Source organism: Alternaria novae-zelandiae (genome assembly GCF_023758075.1).
Source record: "Alternaria novae-zelandiae strain BMP 2774 chromosome Unknown scaffold_13, whole genome shotgun sequence".
Lineage (NCBI taxonomy): Eukaryota > Fungi > Ascomycota > Dothideomycetes > Pleosporales > Pleosporaceae > Alternaria > Alternaria novae-zelandiae.
In genome coordinates, this window is record NW_026056973.1 from 739,241 (window position 1) to 763,827 (window position 24,587).

The 24,587-nt window shown below is 53.7% G+C and overlaps 8 protein-coding genes across 8 annotated transcripts; 4 read left to right on the forward strand and 4 right to left on the reverse strand.

Moving 5' to 3' along the window:
• Positions 1–179: 179 nt before the first annotated feature.
• J4E88_006763 (uncharacterized protein) lies at positions 180–1,043 on the reverse strand (the record flags this gene model as incomplete). The annotated part of the gene is made up of 4 exons (XM_049400385.1): positions 180–292; positions 342–747; positions 800–871; positions 1,011–1,043. The coding sequence occupies 4 exons, from the start codon at positions 1,041–1,043 to the stop codon at positions 180–182; spliced, it is 624 nt and encodes a 207-aa protein (XP_049254004.1).
• A 276-nt stretch (positions 1,044–1,319) lies between these two features.
• RPL11 (60S ribosomal protein L11) lies at positions 1,320–1,947 on the forward strand (the record flags this gene model as incomplete). The annotated part of the gene is made up of 3 exons (XM_049400386.1): positions 1,320–1,322; positions 1,378–1,739; positions 1,791–1,947. The coding sequence occupies 3 exons, from the start codon at positions 1,320–1,322 to the stop codon at positions 1,945–1,947; spliced, it is 522 nt and encodes a 173-aa protein (XP_049254005.1).
• A 1,532-nt stretch (positions 1,948–3,479) lies between these two features.
• Positions 3,480–5,089, reverse strand: J4E88_006765 (uncharacterized protein; the record flags this gene model as incomplete). The annotated part of the gene is made up of 3 exons (XM_049400387.1): positions 3,480–4,103; positions 4,157–4,624; positions 4,676–5,089. The coding sequence occupies 3 exons, from the start codon at positions 5,087–5,089 to the stop codon at positions 3,480–3,482; spliced, it is 1,506 nt and encodes a 501-aa protein (XP_049254006.1).
• A 3,106-nt stretch (positions 5,090–8,195) lies between these two features.
• On the forward strand, positions 8,196–8,531 carry J4E88_006766 (uncharacterized protein; the record flags this gene model as incomplete). The annotated part of the gene is made up of 1 exon (XM_049400388.1): positions 8,196–8,531. A coding segment is annotated over one exon (336 nt), but the record flags the coding sequence as incomplete, so codon positions are not given.
• A 2,946-nt stretch (positions 8,532–11,477) lies between these two features.
• Positions 11,478–12,866, reverse strand: J4E88_006767 (uncharacterized protein; the record flags this gene model as incomplete). The annotated part of the gene is made up of 4 exons (XM_049400389.1): positions 11,478–12,239; positions 12,293–12,560; positions 12,615–12,668; positions 12,766–12,866. The coding sequence occupies 4 exons, from the start codon at positions 12,864–12,866 to the stop codon at positions 11,478–11,480; spliced, it is 1,185 nt and encodes a 394-aa protein (XP_049254008.1).
• An 836-nt stretch (positions 12,867–13,702) lies between these two features.
• J4E88_006768 (uncharacterized protein) lies at positions 13,703–14,908 on the reverse strand (the record flags this gene model as incomplete). Its single annotated transcript, XM_049400390.1, has 3 exons — positions 13,703–14,021; positions 14,069–14,458; positions 14,562–14,908. The coding sequence occupies 3 exons, from the start codon at positions 14,906–14,908 to the stop codon at positions 13,703–13,705; spliced, it is 1,056 nt and encodes a 351-aa protein (XP_049254009.1).
• A 637-nt stretch (positions 14,909–15,545) lies between these two features.
• On the forward strand, positions 15,546–16,156 carry J4E88_006769 (uncharacterized protein; the record flags this gene model as incomplete). The annotated part of the gene is made up of 2 exons (XM_049400391.1): positions 15,546–15,725; positions 15,842–16,156. 2 exons carry the CDS (start codon positions 15,546–15,548, stop codon positions 16,154–16,156), a joined length of 495 nt encoding a protein of 164 aa, XP_049254010.1.
• Positions 16,157–16,845: 689 nt separating this feature from the next.
• Positions 16,846–19,805, forward strand: J4E88_006770 (uncharacterized protein; the record flags this gene model as incomplete). The annotated part of the gene is made up of 2 exons (XM_049400392.1): positions 16,846–17,733; positions 17,784–19,805. 2 exons carry the CDS (start codon positions 16,846–16,848, stop codon positions 19,803–19,805), a joined length of 2,910 nt encoding a protein of 969 aa, XP_049254011.1.
• Positions 19,806–24,587: the final 4,782 nt, after the last annotated feature.

Here is a 24,587-nt window from a genome sequence, read left to right on the forward strand (position 1 = left end):
TTGCAATCACTACCACATCGCATTTTAGGGATACTTCTCCCTGACGATGTGTCGGACGTGTGTCTGGTCCTTTTCCTAGGTATCTCCTGAGACGTGCGATGTAGGCACGCGCCGTGTTCGATCGTCCAATGCCAAATCTTTCCAGTGATATCTTATCATGATCGTTCGTTGTCCTGCGTCTACCTGCCACCGAAGCCAGGAGGCCCACCACCGCGACCAGGGAAACCGGGCGGTCCTCCGAAGCCTGGTGGTGCTCCGAATCCAGGTGGGCCACCAGCGGGAGGGAAACCGGCTATGGCTTGTTAGCAAACTTCCTCAAGTTATGATCCTGGGCAACGTACGTGGTCCACCAGGTCCGCCACGACCTGGGAAGCCAGGCGGGCCACCAAAGCCTCCAGGTGCGCCTGGGAAGCCACCTCCGAAACCAGGACCAGGACCCCCAACACCAGGAGCTGGGCCAGTAAGACCGACTGGGAGACCACGTCCAGCAGGACGCGCAACACCAGGTCCCGCAGCCAGCGCCGCAGCAGTAGTTGATCCTCCAGCGTTCCCAAGTCGCGCGGCAGGGTCGGCAGGCGGTGGTCCGTCGACAGATAATGAGATTACGTGCGCGCCACGAATGATGGTAAGTCCAATTGCGCGTCGCTCTTCAGTCTCGGTGACCTGCTGGGTTGCGCCGGGCGCGGCCTTGCCCCTTCTTCGTGTGCGTCGGAACTCTTCTGTGTCGGCGAGAACGAGGTTCATGTGCTGCGGAGATGGGGTTAGCAGAGTAGGCAGAGAAAGGGTACGCGACACTGACCTTGTCGAATGCGAGCATCTGCCCGACCATTTGTCTACCATCTTGGAGTGTAACTTTCATGCGGTAGTTGATCTGAACTTGTAAGTTGCATGCGACTATGAGCGGATTCTGGAGCGCTTACTAGATTTTGCTATATCACCAGACGTCAGTCAGTTTCTATGCGCGTCTTCTCTCAGGTCAAAGAGTCGAGCTGCTGGGCGGATTTACTTACCATCTTTCCCTGTCGGTTTGCGGCGCCAGACATGATTGGTATTGCGCGTCCGAGGACGACTTGAAATGCAGGGAAGGGTCTGTAAAAGTTCTGAGAGAGTATCCCCTTGGTGTTGGCGGTAGGCGGGGCGTATGGAGCTGCTCGCTGTTCGCGATAGAAGTTGCAGTTCGGAGCTCTGGCAGCCTGGCACGTGCGCCGCGGCTTGGCTCGCTTAAGCCACCTCCGCTCAAAAATGCCTTGAGAATTGCGACTCCAACACCAGCGACACGACAGCCCACCCATCGACTACTAACCTCCGCAGTCATCACCATGGTACGCACCGATCCTCGACCGCCAGTTGCTCTGCGCAAACTAACAGCCATGACAGTCCGACTCCAAGGCCTCCAACCCCATGCGGGAGCTCCGCATCCAGAAGCTCGTCCTCAACATCTCCGTCGGCGAGTCTGGTGATCGTCTCACTCGTGCCGCCAAGGTGCTCGAGCAGCTGTCCGGTCAAACCCCCGTCTACTCCAAGGCCCGCTACACCGTCCGCACTTTCGGTATCCGAAGGAACGAAAAGATCGCTGTCCACGTCACCGTCCGTGGCCCCAAGGCCGAGGAGATCCTCGAGCGTGGTCTCAAGGTCAAGGAGTACGAGCTCCGCAAGCGCAACTTCTCAGAGTCTGGCAACTTCGGTTTCGGTATCAGCGAGCACATCGACTTGGGTATCAAGTACGACCCCAGCATCGGGTATGTGGAATCTGGATCCTGAGCGAGGGAGACATTGGCTGACTGGAGCAGTATCTACGGTATGGACTTCTACGTCTGCATGACCCGCCCCGGTGAGCGCGTCGCCAAGCGCAGGCGGTGCCAGAGCAAGATCGGCTCCTCCCACAAGGTCAACCAACAGGAGACTGTCAAGTGGTACAAGAACCGATTCGAGGGTATCGTCCGATAAACGTATCGTCGGTTTGGGGGAAAGGAACGAAGTGAAGATTTTGCACGATCACCAGCATTTTCGGTCTCGGGGGGTTCGGTCCTACGGAGTCCTGGAATGTATCTTACAAAAGAGCAAGCATTGAACTTGCGGCCTATCAATGGAGCGACCTCGTCTCTAACGAGCGGGTCTACGATCACAAACACAATGGAGGCTTCACTTGGGTGAATGTTCCGCATAACCATTGTATGATCATCTCTGCTCGATGTCGTCGCATGTGATGTGTCTGTTCTGTTGTTGCACTGACATGACAGGATCGACTAGCACCCCAAGATACTCGAATGTCATCACACTTGATCTACATGCCTGTGCGGGACAAGTGTGAATGACTGTAAGGTTGAGACGTCTAGACACGCATCTCACGTAATGCAGATTTGAGGACGACTAACTACCTAGGTACGCGATCCAAACCTGTCGTCATACTTGCTTATCCTCAAATGGATATACAGTAGGTGTGATACGGAATCCCCGCCACCAAGAACGTCGCGGGGCATCCAGGCGTTGCCCAAGCCTGCAAGTGGCGCGCACACAAGGGCTTTGACTTGAACATTCAACGCCATCTCATGAATACCTTGTGGTTGTACATCTGAATTTCTTTGATATACACGGACCGTTCATTCAGGAACATGCATATAGCTCCCAAGAGGACATTAGACTGTGGAGTCAAAATAACACAAGCACCACCATATATATCAGCCATAATACTCCCGTCTACATGAATGACCACCCTCATTTCTCCCGTCAGTCCACTTCATGTCGCGCTCAGCCACCGGATTACGCAATTACCAGTTCACGCGCTGTGTCTGCGGCAAAGCAGGCCGGGCGGCTGCGAGCGCCCCGTAGACCTCTCCTGCGGCCGTGGGTCACGGTGGAGTAGTTTGGCGAGACGCTCGGGTTGTGTGCGTGGCGTAGTCGCTGACGTTGACTGTGAGGCGTGGTTTTGCAGTGTTTGGGGTTGAATGACAGAGTGGTTCGATGGTCATGCGCTATGTGCGTCGCGTTGGCAGCGATTTTCTACGAAGGAATTCGCCGAGTGTTGCAGATGATCGCAGCAGTGTGGATACAACATTTATCAATCATAACGTAAGCATTCGGAAGTTCAAGTTTTGAAAAGCTAAGATCTTTGTATTTCATTTGGCATTCTCAAAGATGACAATAGATCTGACTCTGCTCCATTCTGCTGCAGCAACCCCCCATCCCTCATGTCATGTACAACGAGAGGCGTAGTAAGGAGGCGTTCTTACTTCAAAGGTATCTTAAAAACATTCCCAATCCCAGAACACCAATTAGCGATAGACGGAGAGACAGACAAAGGAAAAAACAAAGCCCGGCCGAAGCCTCGCTTCAAAGGGGTGGAAGAATGTACATTTCCTGATATCGTTGTGCGAAAACCATGCAACCAGATTCCAGATTGATTGAGAAGAGAAAGGAGAGGTGACGATGCGCGCTAAATCCACAGTACAACCCACGTTCAAGCAGCAAACTCAACGGCTTTATCGCTGACCCGTCACTGAAGAGCCAAAGTCAAAGCCTGTGGGTTGTTGCTGTTGTGGGGGTGGGTATGAGGGCGATGCTAGTGGTGTGTAAGCACCGGGGATGGGAACAGCAGCGTACTGCTGTTCACCCGGCGCAGCAGCAACATGCTCGTTCCTCCTTTCTTGGAAGCCTGGAGATGGCAGTGGTGGGGATACGGTGCCTGTCCGTGTGGGTGCAGAGTCGAAGCCATCTTGCTCGATTTTGGGTGTGGCACCAGTGACCTTGATAGGCGGTGCCTGGAGGGTGAATGGTTGGGGCTGAGCAATCTCGCGAGCGTAGGCGTATTGGACCTTGTCGCTCTCGCCAGCCTCAGCGGCAGAGTGCGGGTCAACGTACATTGGGTGACCTGGAGGTGGGCGCCAGCCGCCGGAGCGGGGAGACATGGGACCAAAGCCAGGGGTGTTGGGTGCGGATTGCGAGCGAAGCTGGGCGAGGTAGAGATCGGAACGGGCACGGTCGCGCATGGCCATGGACTTGCGGAGCTTGCGCTTAGACCAGAAGCGGTAGAAGACGATGCCGTAGATGGCAATGACTAGAACTTCGATTACGACTTCGATGATGCAGCAAACGAGAGCCCAGTTCTGATGGAGCGTTAGTATTCATTCTCCGTTGCCATGACTAAGACTGTGCTTACCTGAAGACGGCAGACAAGGCCGTAGGCGATATCGTCCTCGAAGAGATGTCGTCGCTTGTTGTCAACGCAGGACCAACCCCACATGTCTTTGTTGTTGTTCTGCGCTTTGCTTTGGTTGAATACGGCTGCACCGACACCCCACATGACGATGCTGAAGATGAAGAATCCAACAGCAAAGACAGTGTAGTATGCCGCAACCTTTTCAGCTCGATGGTGACCTCCTCTCCAGTAGGCGATGATGACAAAGATGGACATGACGAGGGAGACGCAGGCGATGGACAGCAGAAGAATTTGAGGCCAGACCTTGGTGTTGTCGGCCCATGGTGGAAGGTTGTTCCTTGGTGCGAGGTTCTTTGTGGCGTTGAAGATGGCAAAGGCACTGGCGACCATGGCAAGGACGATGAGCGAGCAGGCAAAGTTGATGCCCCGTAGGAAGATCTTTGCTAGTCGAACGCGAACCTTGATTTTCTATGCATTATTAGCAACTGCATGTGACTGAAAGACTGACTGAAGACTTACCAAATCCTTTGCTTGCTCCTTGTCGGTCATGGCTTCCCGCTTCTCAAGCTGATGCTCTTCCCGGAAGGTAGGGCTCATGATTGACATTGCGCCGGCCGGCGTCCGGGGCGGAGCGCCAGGCGACTTCAATGCACTCTTGAGTGGGGTTTTGGGGGTTGGTGGAGGAAGGTACCTCCGATCGGTTTCTTCCATCTCGACGGATTGCATGTAGCCGAAGCCTGTGTCTGCGATCTGGGGTTGTGGCTTGTAGTGGTTGGTTGGGTACTCGATGGGCGACCGAGGAGGATCAACCGGCGAGTAGACTGATGTTGCTTCGGCGAAGCGTGCTGCGCGTGGAGTCCTGACGTCGAGGGAGTCTTTGGAGCTTCGTCGTTCAATCGTGATCTGGGTAATCTTCTTATCGTTGGCGGCCATTCTAAGAGAATCCAAGGTTCACTCGAGGAAGCTGGAGGCTTTCATGTAGTGGAGACGGGAGAGAGAGGTAGAAATGTAAGACAGGACGACGACGACCAAAATCCAGGCCAGCTTAGACCAGTCGCAAGAGGGTAAGAGAGACAAATGATAAAAGACGCACGACGTATTACAATAAGAGACCTGCTGGAGAAAAGACGAGGTCTAGCAATGGGCGAAGCGCTGGGCTTTTAGGCTCAGGGCGCTTCGAGGAGGGAAGGGTCGAGGATTGGATAGTGGGGAGCACGGATGGTAGCAGGTGGAGAAGGTTGCGATGGGAAAGCGGGCGGGTACTTACAACGTTCTAAATGTATGGCGCCTAGAGGAAGGCTGCTGGGAGTACTGCAGGTGGGCGTCTGATAGGCTGGGTGGGGAGACGAGCTGGATGCCAATGGCGCGCAGAGCGAGGAGGGGAGTGGTGGCCCAGAAATAGACGCCCGGATGAAGTCGATAGACGATTTGCAAACGACGCGCATCCAGACCTGGACACTGCAGCGCGAAGAGCTTGGTTTAAGGGCAAATCTGACAGGGTGCTTATGCCGTCAGTCAGCGTGGCAATGGCAGATTTCCTCGCAGGGCCGTTGGATGGGTCAGTTGTGCGTGTCTGCTCTTGCGCCTCCAGACGTTGTGAGGGCCGTCCGAGGTATAGGTAAAACGAGGAACAAAGCCATGCCCACGCCTCGTGCCCTCGGGAGCGAACTCTGTCCAGCGAGTTGGCGTCGCGGTCGGCAGGGCATTAAGTGGCTGACATCCAATGAATGCAAGACGTTTGACGCCTGCAAAACGCGACATGGTGGTTGTCGCCGGTGAGTGGTTGAAGGGTGCAGGGCCTGTGCATCACGCAGAGTGGGCGCTAGGGCGGATTAAGCGTGCGGGAAGCGCGCAGCAAACTCAGACGACCAATGGCGGCGGGAAGGAGCCTCCAAGACGAGAGGGAAGGCGCCGCCCCGCTCTGATAGCGGCCCACCTCTCGTCGAGTCCAAGGGCGACATCGAGTCCTGACAAGACAAGCAGCACGACACCACGGCACCTGCGTGTCTCCGATCCGCCCTTAAGCAAGCTCGGTCGCGCCATGGCCCGCTGGCAACGACTTGAATAAAGGATCCGCACGCCCGCTCGCTCTTCATCAGCAGCCCATCTGGATCAATCCAAGAAGCCTTGGCTGTAAGCAGCTATCAATGCCGCTGTCGTGATGTGAGCGCTGCTGCATTGTGCGCCCAGGGTCTGCTGCACGACCAGGCACAACGCATGCTAATTCCCCTCGGATCGACTCACTAGCCTCCGACCATGATATTTACCTGGATATCGTCGGCCCTCTAGCTGCCTTGAGGTAGTTTTGTTTCGTTTCTTGCTGCACGGTTATTTTCGTCCATGGCTGCATCGTGGGGTAGTACGAGACCATGGCAATGATGCGCCAGGCTGCTAATAGGGAAACATCCTTCTTAGCAGTGGCGCGTTCGCATCTCTCATGAGGCCACGTTGGTCTTGGTCAGTGGGCCGTCGCGTGAGTTGACGGGAGGATGGACACTGCCATGAGTTGCGCCTGTTCCCGCCCGTGCCTCATCACCTACGCCCCAGGGCCCGTCCCACTATGCAGACGATGCTGATGAAGTTCGCAGTTATCGGTCTCGGCTCACTCGTAGTCAAGACACCAACGCCCTTCCATGAACATCACGAGTACAAACCCGGGCTAAAGCTCTGCAATCTTCGCAATCGACACAGCCCAAAACTTGTCCCATCTCTAGTCGCTTCATCGTGTTCCTCGTCCCAGCCTGCAGGCGCCTGCATTTGCCACTCCTCCTCCATCATGCTAAATCTTACCAGCCTCCCATCTTCACCAGCCTAATAATACCCCATCTCATGCATATCCTCGTTCCCATGCCCATAATTTACTACACTGGGACCATCCGTTCTCCGCCGGATGCACGGCGGGTGATCAGCCGGGGCCAAAACGGTCAGGCAACCCGTTTCGAAACTATTTTACCCTCTTTTAGCCTTCCAAAAACTCTCGCAGCACGTGGCCTGTGCGAGCAACTCCATAATCCTCCGCCTCCAGCTCGGACAGACTGTGCAATGTCAGAATATCTCACTCTAGTAGTCAATACAGCCATCTGATACCGGCATCCTTCGCATTTAGTTCTGCATGCAACTATTTAGAGACTGCAGCACGCGACGCCGTTCCACATCTGCCTAGGAATACGAGACTTAGTCCTAAATAAGCTTCCCACGCTCCTTCATACTTTAGTCCATTTCCAAGCAGTGTGAACAGCTTCTGCGTCATACACGTGTATATCACTATCACTAGATTTTTGCATAGGGCTTGAGTTGGTACAGAGGAGATGATGCAAGGCTATTGAATACACTACAAGGTCAGTGCCGTCATTACCGTTCAGGCATTGCTTCCGAAACTTCTCCGCTGCCGCGGCTGCCGTTTAAGCATTTGTTTAGGAGCTTCTCCACCACCCCGGTTTGCAAACAACGTCATTCTCCGGAGTCAAAGGCACGACCGCTACTACCTTGGTGCCCACGGCCTGACTTCATCAGCATCCTCCCCTTCGTTACTGAAGAGGCGACACATTGCTAGTAATCAAGTTCAGGGAGGGTAAAGTAGCTGCCACGAATAGCTCTTAAGATGTCTTGCTAACTTATTACAAGTATGTAGCTCCCTTGCTACGCATTGCTAATGGGGTGCTAAGACATCTTACTATTCGTGCTAACAGCTTGACAGACAAATCTCGTATAATGGCATCTTGTACGTGTGCCTTCGCCAGCAACTGGCAGGTATAGGTATATTCAGTGGATATCTGACAAGTGGCAAGTCTTGTATTCTACCAAAACAGGCAGCAAAAGCACATACCCGCTCCCAGACGGTCTCAACGCCGATGACATTCTCCAGATCCTGCACAATCATTCTGTGCTATCTCAGATATTCTGGCCACACTCATCTGCCACGATCCGCATCCAGCCAAGTTCCATGTCAAACGTGTCCAATTTTCTCGTTGGGCAGCATGGGTCGGAATACAAAGCGACCCTGTGTAGCCAGCCAGATGGGGTGGTGTGCACCGAAGAAATGCCGCTAGGACTCAAGGCCACAATCACTTATGCGGTAGTTGATCGCGATCGACTTGCCAAACAGCAGATCGCGCGTAGCGAAGAAAGCGAAGCAGGCTCGACTTCGAGCTTCGTTAATACGTCCAACTCGTCCACCACACCGTTGGATCACCAACACTACCTGCTCGAGGAGATAGCAGCAACTGCTTTCAAACCACTCGCTTCTTTCATCAGAATAGGGCAAAACAAGCTCATTCCCAAAACAGAGAATCTAGTGAAGGTGTTGGAGCATCTGGGTGGGCCGCAGAAGGATCTCATTGCTGCGTTGTCGGAGTTGAATGGCATCAGAACACATGTAGATGCCGATGTTTCGCTGGACAAGGCAAAGGATGGATAGCATGTAAAGTTTGTCGCTCTGTGGCCGCAAGTACACTTGACAAGCGTGAAACGCACGAGGACAGTACTTTACCAACGGCGATCTCGACTTTGTTGACTGCTTCAGCGACTCGCAAGACATATGTCTGCTCAACACTGATTCAGACTACCATCAGATAGGCAGGGATGTGCAGTATTACTACCCTGGTCTAGAAAATACCTGGCGCGCCAAGGTTCAGATTTATGATCAGAGCGCTAGGACTACGATTGGGTCGGGGAGTATTGCGGCTTTTGGACAAGTGATCATGCGAGTAGTGTAGTGCCATGCCAGGTGTCCGAATGGTATTCCTGCGTCTCATCGATGTCGGGCTGCGTAATGGTCTTTCACGGGGATACGAGTTGAACGGTTGCCTCGGTGTGAGAGGTGTAGATGATACAAGTGAAGGATGAATGTATCATCACATAAATACAAGCGCGTCTTAATGCTTGCTCAAAAGCTATCCACAGTGAGATGATCGGAAGATGACTAAATAGAAAATAGTACAACGGAAGCGTCATCCGGCTTTCCACGACAGGAGTGATGCGAAGAAGGGCCTCATTAGTCCTTCAAAGCCCTAAACTAAGGTCCAGATAACTTCTTATCTCTGCCTAACATCTTACCATAGAACAACGGTTCAGGATACATGTCCTCTTCATCGTCGCTTGACGAGTTTTGTTCACTGACCTGATACCTATCCAGCCCATCGTCTACCCTACCCTGGCACGCAAAGCTAATATCCGAAAGTGTCTTCTTTCTCCCTGAATTTACGCTGTCTAGGGTCTGCATAGCAGTTTGCTTCAACGACTTACCAGTCTTCAACGTTGGTCCTACGACCTTGTCGTGCCAGTGTGCCGAGTGAGCGTTGTCGTTCGCATCTACATTTGCTTTTCCTCGGCCGTGGCGTTTGCTCTTAGCAGGACTGAGATGGAACACAGGGAGATGAAAAGCTCGAGGTGAGGGTCGGCTAGTCTCTTTAGTCTTCTCATGGGCGTAAGACGGCTGGGAGAAGGGTACGTCAGTGCGGGTTACGGGAAGGGGAAGTTCAGCTGTTGTTCCGCCAATTCCCCCACGTTCTACAGTTACGTTGACTGTGGTATCTTGGATTAGTTCTATTAGTGGGACAGGACGTGAGATCTTGGACTTCAAAGATTGAGGTGCTCTGGAGGGCGAATGTTTCCACCATGAGTTGGACTCTTCTTTCTCAGCGGGCTGCCGGAAATTTACGAATGGCACGTCTTTAGCTCTTCGTACCTTCGCTGCTGTGTCTATCCCTGAGAAGGGAGGGTGAGCGTTGCTCACATCAACTATTGATCCAACTGTTCTTTCAGTGGCTATCGGTGGTCCATAGATTGAGCTCGAGAAGCCAGAATCTCTCCGCGCATCTGGCCTATCAGGTATGTTTACTTTGTTACTGTTATTAGTATGAGACGTCCGCGGCCGCAGCGGTGGGAAGAGAACTCCATCAGGACTTGCTGGGGGTGGAAGAGGACACGGCGGTCGCCTTTCGATCTTCACCGTCGCCATTGTTTCGGGAGGCTTGATCTCAGAGGGCTCATTACAAGCTTTCCTATGGCCAAGTGTCTGCTGGTACGCTTCCCAAACCTTCTGTCCCTCACCCTTTGGGCCTGCAGTGTAGATGTTCTTAGCTGTGCGGTACCAATGAGTCGGACCGGAAACAGCTTGCTTCTGGTTACGTTTTTGCTTCCAGATTGTAGCTTCATCAGTATCAGATGGTTTATCCAAAATCTGGTTCTTCCGCATGCGCTTTGTTCCTTGTTCAGGCCGTACTGTTGACGCTGAACAACGAGGAAGGACGGCCGAGTCTGACATCTTCCAGGTCTGTTCAAGCTTCGAGAAGTCGAGAAGTCTTGGTGCTACTACAGGGCTTTCCTGGTATGATACCTTCGTATGGATTGCAGAAGGCTTTGAAGATAATGATGGTGGTTTTGTCTCGTATGTCATCGATGACGACACACACGTCTCGGTGGGCCCGTCATTTGAGTCGCTGAGTAAACTGAACTTGTAATGGTTGGGCTGTGTTGGCCGCTGCTCAGTGTCAAGGTTCTGTTTGACTACCATCGAAGGGCCGGCTGTGACCCATTTCGTACCCCTCGTGTTTCGTCGCATGCGGTGTTCATTCTTGGTAAATGGATTGATGACTGTTCGCGGGTTAGCCATGGCGAAATGAGCTTTGAAGTTTTATGACCTCGCTTTCGGCGACTAACGGGAGGGCACTTCTAATTTTACGGTGTGGACGTAGTCGATAAGGTAGTGAGCAGTGGTTACGCAAGAAGGGTAGCGGAGACGTGACGTGGAGTGAGAGAATACGCGCGCACCAGAACGACAATGCATACAATACTCTTGAATGAAGTCAAACATCGTATTTCGAGTCACAGTACAGGCGTGTGAGACAAAGCGTTACAAGATAGAACAGCGCTTCAGACTATACAGGCCTTGTTCTGAGCGCTCCAGACGACTGAACAAAGCAATTCACCTCTTACATCCTTCGCAGACTCTTTTGCCTCATGACATCATGAGTAGGTTACCTTTTTTGTAAAAGCATTGTCACGCAAGGCAGATCAGACCAGTGACGGCATCTGACGCTAGTAGCAGTGTGAACTCAGAACATGTTAAGAGTGAAAGCAACGAGAGAGACGACGCACCTTGATGCCCTGGAGCCTTGCCAAAAAAAAACCTTCTCGAGAGGTGGCAGACATAGCCCAGCAGCTAAGGCACCACCAAGCCCCACGAAAAATGAATGGTGAGTGAACGCATGGAGATTGAACTCGAATTTTTCTGCCATTAAACGCTATCATGGAAGCGCCTCAGTAAATGAGTCTGAGCGCAAGGAGATTCGTGAAGAAGGAAAATGAAAAGAAGTTACTCCTATGAGCACTCTACACAGCCAACCTCAATGCCCTCAATCACCAGAGGCTTACTGTACTCACTTGGGACATTGCCCATTCCCATATCGACATCCTTCACACTGCCCGTCTCACTCTGTGTCTCGCTACCAAGCGCAGAATCGCTCTTACGCCTCCTAGCCTCAGTCTCTTCTTCAATGTACGCATACTCGTTCCTCCAATCACACAACATCTTGCTCGTGACGTTGCTACCGCCACAAAGCACAATGACGACCTTGTCTTCTGGACGGACTGGGCGGCCGAGGGCCTTCTCGAGTCGTCCGTCATAGCAGAGAGCGACGTTAATACCGCAGGCGAGCTCTACCATGATGCGCTCGTCGTCTGCGAGGCGCCAGCAGCCCATTGCTGCTTCTGCGTCGGGTAGAACGATGCTTCGAACGTTGCCTCGCTGTGCGTATTTGAAGGTTGCGTCTGTTACGCGGGCGCAGCCTAGACTTGTTGCTTGTGATGTGATCTTGGGTAGTGTGATGAGTTCCTTGGCCTGGAGCGCTGCGTTGAGACTCTCGGCGCCAGCAGTCTCCATGGCGAGGATGGTTGTCTTACTCATTTGGTGTTTATCCATAGACTGGCAGATACCGTTGATTAGGCCGCCGCCGCCGACAGAGCAGATTAGTACATCCGGCTCGCCTGGGAGTTGAGCCGCGATCTCGTCCATGCAGGTGCTGTTGCCTTGCCAGATGTCTGGGTGATCAAAGGGTGGGCAGTAGATGGTCGAAGTTTGTGCCTGATGGATGCGTCAGTGTTTCAGTCAAATTGTATACATGGAGAGAACCGTACGTAGGGCATTACATGCTCCTTAAGATATGTGTCTGCATCTTTCCAAGCTGCACCGTATTGGATAACCTCGTACGCGCCCGCTGCTCGTAGTTTGGCAACCATCAAAGGTGCTGTGGCGGTGGGTACAACGACAGTGCACGGTAAGTTGAGAGCGCGAGCAGAGTGGACGGCAGCGAGGCCTGCATTGCCACCGCTGGATGCGAATATGTGAGGGCGCGAGCCTTCTGGGAGTTCTGCGAGACGACGGAGGATGTAGTTGCCGATTCCTCTGGTAGACGAATCAGTACGTTATTGAGTAGCAGCTGAAGGGATTGATGCTTACCGTGACTTGAATGATCCAGAAGGTTGGAGATTTTCCAGCTTGAGAAAGATTCTGCTTCTACGATTTAGAATTCCCTTTTCTTGAAGATGGGGCCATGTTGTTACGTGAAAGTGAGGAGAGGGGGTAAAGGTGAGAGGGAGTGTGACCGTACCATCCCGCTGCTTCAGACAGCGCGTACGACTCTCTCAGCGGAGTCTGAACCCATGGGTTTTGCTGGGGTGCCTCGTCGATGTAGCACTCCTTGACGGCCATGATGAAAGTAGGGAAAGGATTGGGGTATCACAGAATTGTATTAGAAGCAAGTGTATGATGAGAAGTAGACGAAGAGCTTGATGTTTGGTGTTCAGAAACGCTTTGTTTGGTCGCAGTCTAAGGGTACAAGAGCCACTCCTTTATCTCTACCATGATGGCTTATCGCTCCGCAAGCACCCGCAACCCTAGTGTCCAGGTCCTGGAGCCAGAGGGGTAAAGGCAGCACTGTGGCACACCGAATCCACGATGTGTTGTATCGATTACCCTATAAAGTGCATAAATTACCCTATAGATTCTCGATAAGGAACAAGCGACCACGCTGCGACTGCAAAATGACACAAGCATGAGACCGGTACGCAGCAGCTTGGGCCAGGGTTTGGATTTCCAGAAGCGGTTATCAACGGCGGGACCATTTTCTGCCAGGGTTTGCCGCCTCCAAACAGTGGTGGACTTGGCGCGGCCTTGCCTATCAGAGGACGCGCATCAGTTGACTATGCGGGTGATGAGTCCAGAAGGCCCGGAGCCGATAACAACTCGGCGAGACGGTGAAGACGGGGTTGGCTGGGAGGCTGATGTTAGGATGACATGACGGCTGCGGGATTGGCGCGAGCGATCCCCGACGGAAAGGAAAACTCTCGCACATGAGTGGAAGACGCGTCCATGCTCCCATCACGATGCAACTTTCCTGCGATAGCTATCGACGTTTCAGACAGGGCTTCCCCAGAACGAAAACTGCATGCGGACGTCGGAACAGATCATGCGGATCCGCAGACCATGTTGAAAACGCTAGTTGGGTATCTCTGTAATGCTTCTCAAGTTTACGCTAATCATGGGGTTTACGCAGCAACCTTTGGTTGATCGAGGAGGCCTTTCCTAAAGTTCCAGTAGTTTGCTCGGATCGGATCGTACTTTGTCGCCAATAGCTCCAGGGCTTTCTCCGCATTTTCTTTGCTGTTCTCTTCTTCCGCATATATGTCGGCTAGGAGATCAAGAGCGTGGCTTGAGTGGACGTCGTCTGGCCTCTGCACATCAGCGAATTCACCCGCGAAGTCCTTGAGGGTCGACTTGGGAAGTTCCGCTGCGCGAATGATACCCAAGACATAGTTCCATGGGCTCTGGTTCTGGGGCGCTTTCCGGATGGCTGCTTTGGTGTACCTATGGGGTTAGTATCGTCGAGCAGCTTGGGGCGATAACAGACATACTCTATCTCCCGATTCACAAGATCTGCGCTTGGCTTCTCCTCTCTACCGCCAACGACTAGGTAGTAGCGATGGTTCCAGGCAGAGTTGTTGCGCACATCTTCCTCGATCATGCTATGTGTCCACTCGAGCTCTTCGGGCTTGTCGAAGAGATCGAAGCGCTTGACCAGCCATTGCCTGTAGCTCCACACATGGTAGTTCTTGGAGTCCAATTCCAACATGGAGTTTATGAACTCTGGTTCGCCCTCACATGAGCCGAGCTCGTCGATGATGGTGTGTCGATGGTGCCAGATCTGGTAGTTCTTGAGGTGCTTGAGTGCGGTCGGGTTGAGCCATGCGATTTCGTCCTTCAGTGATCGACCAATCTCGGAGATGGTTTTGGCGCGGTAGAGCCTGCGGGGGGTTAGCAGGGTGGGTGTTGGAGAGCTCCCAGTGCGACTGCTGGTAGGCAGTGTCTCCTCCGAAACTCCGCAACTTGACCGAGCATACGACGTACCAGACAGTGTAGTGCGCGGGGTTCATGCTGATGATGTGCTCCGTGAGGCCGAGCACCCGCTCGCTGAACTCGTTCTTTGCCATGACGGCGCGCAGGTAGCCCATGGCCTCGCTGTACTCCTCCGTGTATGCGATGGCAGCGAGCGGATGCAGGCCGCCGTCATCCTGGGGAAGTGGCTCAATGTCCGCCCATGCCTCGTCGTCGTGGTAGTATTTCGGCATTCTTTCCCTGAAGCCTTTTGCCTTGGGGTTGGTGGGATATGCGCTCGCAGGTAGCAATGCGCGCAGCAGGCGATATGGCGACAGGAAGATGGTCTCGAGCCAGGCGCGAATGAAGTTGAAGGCCATAGTGGGGTGCGAGCTTATGTCCGCTGCTTGGCAGAAAACCAACGGTTGCCATGCTCTTTTCAACCGTGTTCGCAGAACAATAGCAAGCCATTTGCACATGCATCAGACGCCCTTTCCACGCTTCCCATTTGTGTAGCCCTCCAGTCGCACGATGATACGCCCAAGGTCCTTGGTGTGGCACCCGTATCCGCCTGCGAATAAGGGTACCCCTTCCGGGAATCTGAACTACTACTCTAGCACCAGAAGCCATGTGCGATGAACAATACTAAGACACCACAATGTAGCTGGGGCTCACTGACATGCAGTCGCCGAGGTAGTCTGCAAGGAGGCCTGCAAGCGGACCAAGTGTGTGCATTGGAGCATGATTGATTCCTCAGATGAGGCAGGCGTGACTGGTGGTCATAGGACATCCATCGCAGCAGCTCCTGCACTGGACGCATTTCCAGATGCACTTTCCCCAGCAACAATCCACTCGCGCTTTCTCTCACGTCAGCAGATAGCAGATACGCCGTTGCCAGAGCTTGCCCAAACAGACAAGAGGTCGTCTGCTGCATTACCTCTTCCGCTTCAACCCCTCTTGTGGTACCACAGCCTTCACTATCGCACCCACAAGAGCAACACCCTTACCAGCCCCGCAATGCCCGTCGCGGAAGAGCTGGCGGCCAAAGACGCCTTGATCAAGAAGCAGCGTGACGTCATCGCCAAATACCTTATCCTCGACATCGAAGACTTTCTGGCCGAGGCGCGCGAGAAGGCAGAAGCCGAGACGGCAGAAGCGTATGAGCGTGCGTTGGCAGAGGAAAAGGCCAGGGGCAGAGTATGTCGAGCTCACAGAGGCTCATCGCCAAAGCGTCGTCGCTCGCTCTGCATCGCCCAAGACATTGCATCCTTCATTTGTTGCCGACAAGGTGGCTGACTCGCTTCTCTGTACAGTTGGCGAAATGGAAGACAATCTACAAACTGCAATACGATGGAGTCCCACTGCGCAGCATCATCTACTACAACCTCCGCAGCCTCTGGGAGTCTTGGGGCACCAATCCGTACCATTTGCACGCCGCCTGGTACGCCATCATGCTGACCTTGCTGTTGCTCTGGCTCATCGGCAGCATCGTTTGCGGATACTACGAAGCGGAGCAGGAGAACGGCAGCGTGCGACTGGCGAAGCTGTGCAGGGGCATTCTGGGCTCCATCCCGCCAATTGTGCAGTTCATCCTCTTCTTGTTCCCGCCGCTGTTTGTACAATTCTGATGAGACATGGGCTGATGCGGGACGGCAGTGTCGGCTGAGACCTATGGGGCGAAAGTGCTTGCCCATGGCGTACGTGATATCAAATTAGGGTAGAAGGGTGTAATGGGAGGGGGACGTCTAGGGAAGTAGCTTAAGGCACGGAATCTTACAATAATGAACGCATCATGTAACAGCCAGCAGAGTCACGATGAGCATCTGGCAGTGGATTGAGTTCTCCAATCGCCTGAAATGTTCTTTCGCTCACGATGTATCGAATAGACGGTTTCTCTACAGCAAAAGATGCCGATGCGCTTCGTCGTTTTCTCGTCTCATGTTGCGCACCGCTACAAGAAACGACTGGTCGCTTTGTTTGCCAATTGAGCGCATGTCTTGGGCGTCCGAGACAAAGACACCGTATCCTCACAGGTATATCTGGAGAGTAACTCGACCGTTGATTGCGATTTGCGTCTCCTCATCCCCTTGACCGAACCGCAATCGGAGCGTGCCTGGCAACCCCTGTCTGTGATGTCACCTGCTTCCGCGCCTTAGCGTGCCAGGTACCTGAAACCCTTATCCCCTTATCGTCTCCTCCCCCCGTCCAACGGTCGCGAAATTTCGCGAACACGCTCGTGCGACAAACGTCATAAAGCCTTCCCCGCCGTCGCGCATTTCATCTCTCGTATCTCCCAGCACCCATTGTTCGACGCGCAATGCCTCCTAAACGACGCGCCTACGAGGCCATTGACCTCACAGGAGACGACGATGCGCCCGCCTACTCTTCGAGCCCGCACCGCGCACCCAAGCAAGCTCGTACATCGTACAACCAAGCGCAACGCATTACATCTGGCTCGTCGCAAGCAGACGCCATATTTATCGACGAAGACGACGAAGACGACGCCTCTCAAGAAGTCCCGGATGCGACGCAAGCATACAACCAGCAGCAGTACGACTACATATTATACGGCATCAAGGACGACAAGGTTGTGGGCTTGCGATTCTACAACGGATACGCAACGAATGGCGAGATGGTGGTTCTGAGTCGCGAACCCCACAATAGGTTTGACAGTAATGCGATCAAAGTGAGCAACGTACAAGGTGTACAGATCGGACACCTTCCACGAGGACCCGCATCCAAGTTGGCCAAATACATGGACGAGCGCAGTCTGCTTATCGAGGCACAGCTCACAGGGGAGAAGGGCGAATATGACTGCCCTATGCAGCTGAAGCTATACGGCACTAATGACCCAGCCGTGAGGCAACAGCTCATGACACGAATGCGACGCGACGGACTTCCTATCGGACATGCTTCAGACCAACAGCGCAAGGAAGCTGCGGTTGCGAAGGCGGCTGCGAAGGAACGCGAGCGTATAGCCAAGCAAGCCGCCAAAGAGGCCAAAAAGAAGGGCGCCGCCGTGGTGGGTGTTGCGGGTAGCCAGGCACCCGAGAGTAGCATGGGCGAATTTGCTGCTAGCTCTTCACAAGGACCCGGTCTCGTGCCAGGGCCTAGTATGGAGGACATCATCGGCGGAAGCCTACGCTTCAACCCAAGAAACGTCGAGGAGATGGTGGAAGAGTACGGCGTCAAGGAAGAAGACCTGGTAAGTGATGCGCACGTGCAACTCCAGTATCTACCACTAACATTCGGCAGGCGAAAATGCCACAAGCGCCCCAACCCGACGCTCTTCTTACTGAGCTGCACCCCTTCCAGCTACAAGGCCTGCAATGGATGCTCGACAAGGAAAGCCCCAGACTACCAGCACCGAACACCAAAGAAGTGGTCCAGCTATGGCGACGACACACTCGCGACCAGAACGCCTTCACGAACGTAGCAACGAGCTTCTCGATCAAGAATCCAACACTAGCTTCTGGGGGTATCCTGGCCGATGACATGGGCCTGGGAAAGACTATTCAGACCATCTCGCTCATTCTGGCGGATCGTGCACTGAATCTCCGCGCAGACGATTCATCCGGTGCCACGCTGATCCTTGCTCCCGTATCGGTGATGAGCAACTGGAGCACTCAGATGAAGAAGCATGTCAAGCCCGAACATGCTCTCCGTGTTATGTTCTGGCACGGTCAAAGGAAGGGACCCATCACACCCAAGTCGATCGAAAACTACGATGTCGTGATCAGCACTTACGAGTCTGTTGCTTCTGACTGGTACTCGCAGACGAAGCCTACTGTTCCACGACGATCCGGACCCTTCTCTATCAAGTGGCGCCGAGTCATCCTCGATGAGGGCCATGGCATAAGGAACCCGAAAGCCAAGAAGACAATCGCCATCACCAATTTGATCGCGCAGTCCCGCTGGACGCTTACTGGCACTCCAATTATCAACAATCTCAAGGATCTCTACTCTCAAGTCCGTTTCCTACGTCTTTCGGGTGGTCTTGACTCTTTCGAAATCTTCCACAGTGCCATCATGCGTCCAGTCATGCAAGGCGACGTTCAAGGCCACAAGGTGCTCCAGCAGCTGATGTCGGGTATCTGTTTGCGTCGCAAGAAGGAGATGTCATTCATTGACCTACGACTACCTGAGCTGTCTGAATACGTACATAAGATCAAGCTACATCCGCATGAACAGGAGAAGTACGATGCCTTGGAGGCTCAGGCTAAGGGTACGCTGGACGTCTACAAGCACAACATCGGGAAGAAGAACGCCGGGGATACTTACCGCCATCTCCTTGAGGTACTGCTCCGAATGCGACAAGTTTGCAACCACTGGCAGCTCGTGGGCGAAGAGCGCCTCGACTCCATCATGAAGCAGCTCGAAGCAGAAGGGGTTGTCGATCTTACAGAAGAGAACAAGGCCGCGCTCCAGAAGATGCTTCAACTCTCCATCGAATCGCAGGAAGACTGTCCGATCTGCTTGGACGTATACAAAGAGCCCGTCATCACCAAATGCGCTCACGTCTTCTGCACTCCCTGTCTAGAACGCGTCATCGAAACCCAACACAAGTGCCCCATGTGCCGTGCAGACTTGGATTCCATCGCAACTACCACGGTGAAACCTGCAAAGGAACTGTCCGGCGCTGCTCCTGCGCCGTTGACACAGGACCAGATCGCCGACAGGCAATCTCTCGAGAAGAACACCAGTACCAAAGTCGAGGCACTTCTCGACATTCTCCGGGCATCCGCCAACGACCCCACAAACAAGACCATCATCTTCAGCCAATGGACTTCTTTCCTCGATCTCCTAGAGCCACACCTCACCCTCTACGGTCTGAAGTACGTACGCATAGACGGCTCCATGTCCGCCACACAACGCGACGTCGCCCTCGAAGCGCTAGACTCCGATCCAAAGACGACCATCATGCTCGCCTCACTCGCCGTGTGCAGTGTCGGCTTGAACCTCGTTGCCGCAAACCAAGTCGTTCTGGCGGACTCATGGTGGGCGCCTGCCATTGAAGATCAAGCCGTGGACCGTGTGCATCGACTAGGACAGAAGCGCGAGACGAAGGTCTTTCGTCTGGTAGTCGAAGGGAGTGTAGAGGAGCGGGTGTTGGGTATTCAAGAGGAGAAGAGGAAGTTGATGGGCTTGGCGTTTGCGGAGAAAGAGGGCGGGAAGCAGAGGAAGAAGAGGGCTGGAGCTGGTCTGGGTGACCTTCAGAGGTTGCTCGGGACGCAACAGCCTGCTAGTCAGACGCAGACGCAGACACAGGCCGCTTAGGGGGGAAGAGAGTGGAGTTGCATGTTCCGTGTACGATATAGTGTTGTACCCATGGTTGTGTGTTAGCCATTTAATGGGGTGATCTAATGAATGAACGAGCCTTCTTTTCTATCACTCTTGGTCGCTATTGATACATGTCACAGTAGTGTTGATATGCTGCTGTGAGTGGAGTATTGATGTTTCTTCCGTAGACATACGAAGAGATGGTGTTGACGAATTGACCGGTACGTGACCGCAAAGATTCTCAACGGCAGAGTGATTTTGAACCGTTGACCCTCAGACAAATTCGTACTGACGTAATGAGAGGGCATGCAAGCGAAGACAACTTTGGTATCTTGGAGAATGATTGCAGAGTTGAGGAATCTTTTTTTTTTGGCTTTTGGCGCACATGTGATACACATGTAACAACGAGCAATTCGATGTGTTTTTATTTCCACGACATCCGATGGCAAAAAGTATTTTACCCTTATTCATTGGACTGCCTTTCTATCGTCTGACTATGATCAACTGCCTGTGAGCATGTCGTGGTACTCCTGGCCAAATTGCACCGGTTTTGATACTGTTCAACAGGGCCATATTTCGGGTCCCCCACGGCGCAACTCTATCAACGCTGCACGACAATATCGGGAGAAGCGAATATTCTCAGACCAGATACATTCACGTCGATGGCGTGTTAACAAGTTGCAAAACATATTGGGGAACGGATATAGATTAAACTCGCCACCACGTGTGTTCGCCGTAGTCTTCATATAATTCACCTTGGAAGCTTTCAGCTCCACACATACCTAGGTACACAGTCCACGACCATAACGTCAAAATGACTACTCGCGTCATGGAGCATACATTTCGGAGTGCAACAAAACGGCGCCGCTCAATTTGCAGACAACTTGACGCCGGGAGGTTCACTGCTGTAGATATAGCGCTAGTCCAGCTTCGGGACAATCGAATAATGGATGCTTGCTCACAGAAATGATACGAATCACTGCAAGGCCACAGGCAAGACATCTGCGCGTTCAGTGCTGCTCCGAAGGCATAGGGCCTCAACTTGAGCGTACTGGTGCAGCAAAGGCTGCGAGTCACGAAAGTATGTTCTACCTTTTTCCAGTGAAGGCGCCACTAGAAACAGGCGCCCCCACAAAGTGTATATGATAGATGATGCAATATGTTCTCTCTGGCAGGTCGACGACACATGAAGGGACATGGAATATGACCCTCAAGCAACCGGGGAAACGGACTATCGTCCTGCGCCGCGAGGAGCAGAAGCAGTGCGCAGAGGTGCGAAGTTTTTATGGCCGCCGCACTAGCGCGTCGGCGCGCGCGTTTCTCCGACCGGCACGTGACACCGGCTAAGCTTCGGCGGGCCCGAGAACCTCAAAAGACTTTTCGCCGCGCGCTCGAGCGACCTCTTCTCTCCATGGCCGCTGATGAATCATTTGAATAATTGATAGGAAGAGTAATACGTGGCCTAGGCTGCGACTGATTACAACATCACTACTTCTGAGGCCTGTTTCACGTTCCTGTTCGGAAGTATTGCGCGGTTGCTGCGGCGCTGTCGCGGAAGCTCGACGCGACCGTTGGATGACACCTGGGTGTTTCGCAGATTGGGGAGCACGCGCAGGCCTGTGAGACGGGCACAGTGCCAGGGACGTATGGCGACTTCGACACAGCCGCTGTCGCTGCTTCAGATCATTCGCCGTTGAGATCTGCCATGTTTCAGCGAGGATCCTGTATGAGATGGATGGGCCGTGGCCACGAGGGCGCAGGGAATGCCCTATTCTCGTCGTCTCTGTTCATGCGGTTTGCATTTCGTATGTTTCCAGAAGATGGCTTTTTGCCTGAGGATGCCGCGAAACAAAGCGCCGTGCGTCTGGATTCATGCGGTGTCTCGGCATTGGCGCGGGATGGAGGCCATGGAGGAACTTTCGGCGTCAGAGCGTAGGAGGACATGTTCGGTCGGACACTGCGGCGTGCGTGCCTCGTGCTCTCGAGTTCTCGACCCGGGTTTCCTTTGCTCTACCGCGGCGCCGCTCGCTTTTGGCTGTACATGTGAACAGAGTCAGTCGGCCCGTACGGCGGCTGATAGCGACGTCGAGTGCTCAGTCAGTCAGTACTCAACATGATCGGTGAATACCAGGTTGCTTGCAGCCGCGGGGACGCTACGGCTGCCAACTTGCTCGCTGTCTTTACGACTCTGAATTTACCGGTCCTGGACAAAGTTTACGTCAATAAGCTACTGTAGTACGTCAGGTTCACATGTTCATGACAATTACCTGCTCGTCTACGCCCCATCCTCTGGTCGAGGAGAACTATCGAGCATGTACAACTTCACGCGCGTCACTTTCAATTGCGATCGTCGTGCCGACGCGCCCGTATGCCCAAGATCTGCGCTCGATCGGCGACTTTCCATACGTTGGGGAGCACAGTCACTAGCCGTCCATGGTCGGTTTGTCCCGCAGCGTTGCGAGACCCTGGTGCCATGAGCACTTATGGTCTTGTCTCGCCGACTTGGGGAGATGTCGCCTGTCGAGGTCTCGTGTCATGGCCAGAGGACGGTCTGCAGAGATTTCGATGACCAGCCAAGGCGCGACGTGCCGAGTGATTTGCGATGAATGGAAGCTTTCGAAACTTAACAGCATTGAATAACACGGGTCTTATCCACCCGGGACCTGGTGCTAACCACATTCACGGTCGTTTCACCGCGGGCTTATCGTATGCCGATATTGTCGATAGAATCCCACGTGTGTCGGGCTGATGGTGAGATCCAGCCCGTAGCGGTGCGACCTCGACCGCCTGCTCACAGGCCAGCTGCTTCGGCAATAGCCACGACGGCTCCAGAACGCGGACCTTTGGGACTTCCCACTTGCCGTCTCGACTAGACGAGACACATGTCCAACCGATGCCTTTCGCATCAGACACTGGCCTCAACAATGTCAAGGCGGTGTCTCGCAGGAAGGGTTGCCCTGGCTGGACCAGCACACCGCATAGCACATCCACATGCATTCAGCAGCAAGCACCGAGCATCAGTGTGGGGAAGAATTCCAGAAGCCACAGGGTCAGGGACCAGTCGTGCGGGCTCTCGGGAGATTACAGACGAGCTTGACCCTGCTTGAGCATAACGCGAATTTCGTTAGAAGCATGTCTGACCGTGCTTGAGACCCCGACGCGGTGGGCTCAGCGATCTGCCAGCTGCCTTATCGGGGTGACATAGCCGTTGTCATTGCCTCTTCGGCAATGGCGACCTTTGATGAGTTTCACAATTCCAGAAGACGACGTTCCCGGTATCGGTGCCTTGGGGACGGTACGTCAGATTTGTCAAGCCTTCAGGGAGGCACCTGGTGCGCATCCTACCAGCAGAGACACCTTGCAACTATTCACGTTGTGTAGTCATGCCCTCAATGGTTTCGGAAGCCACACTTCGTTTCTAACGCGTAAAAGTAACATTGACCCGCGGCATGACGGAACAAACGCAGGAACCTGAGTGGCACGGTCGACTAGCTCTGGTGTTGGTCAAGCCGGCACACATGGCTGTACTTCCGATAGACGTGCTAGCGAGTCAAAGGACACACCATCGCGATAGTCAAATCATGGGCGAGCGGGATGGAAGCCCCAACCCCGCCAGGCTGGAAAACTTCCTTCGAGAGGACGAAGATCAGGGCCTCGTGAGTCTCGGCCAATGACAAGGCTGAAGAAGTGGAGAGAGAGTCGAGTGGAGTTGTGCTATGGAAGCCATGCGTCGTTCCCCGGCGCCGAAGCTATGGCATGACCACGCCGCACACGCTAACTGACACGGCCCACACCACGGAAGAGCCCTTCTTCAACTTGAGTCGCATCAGGACCCTGTTGAGTCGTAAGGGAGCCCCGCTGATGTGGCCTTCTAGAAATTGCATCGTCTTGACATGAAGCAGTGAGCATGACGACAGTGGTAGGGCGAGCAGACGGCGCGAAAATCCCACGAAATCTTTTCCTGGAGTCACGATAAGCCCGCATGTTGTACGGGGTCTCACTTACCGTTTGTTCCTGCATTGTACCTGCAGTAGACGCTATTCTCGATCAATAAGCTCTGCAGTCAATGTGGGGGATGACGGCCAGGCGGATGCCATCGGGCCTGTTCGAGTCGACCAACGCTTGTCACGCGAAAGACACGCCGCTTTTACGAGTAAGCCACTTAGGCCTCGCCGGCGGCTTCATAACTTTGCACCCGCAGCATTCGATAGCTCGTTTCTATTTGTGCCGAATCTTATACGAGGCACCAACATGCATAACTCATACCGCGGCGGAAGTGTAAATGGTGAGGCATCCACTTCATCCGCGTCATAGCCAGCCAACTGCGTCTACTATCGATACCTACATAGAGCAGCTGGTTGCTTTGTCTGGTACACCACCACAATCGGTCGCTGCACGAGTGGTAGCCGAAGTGGCAGCCCAACACCTGAAACACACTTGCGAGATGGATTAAGGCCGCATGTGCAGCTATATGACCATGCATCCCACCAACCGAATTTCTTTACACCCTTCGAAGAAGAATGGTATCGGTGGCGACTTGCAGAGAGCTGCACACGAGTATGTCGCACCATTAAGAATAGCCGTGTTTTCGACCACTGGGAGGGCGCGGATCCCAGGCCCTTCAGCTCGCGGGCAAATCACGCTCAACGGGGATCCTGTTCTTGCACCATGGCTTACGTTCCTGCGTAAGCCCGGCATGTCAAGTTCTCGCTCCAGTGTTGCGCGATGGGTGTGGCAATGGACCATTTTTCTACCCTCGCGTCGGGCGACTTGACGCGA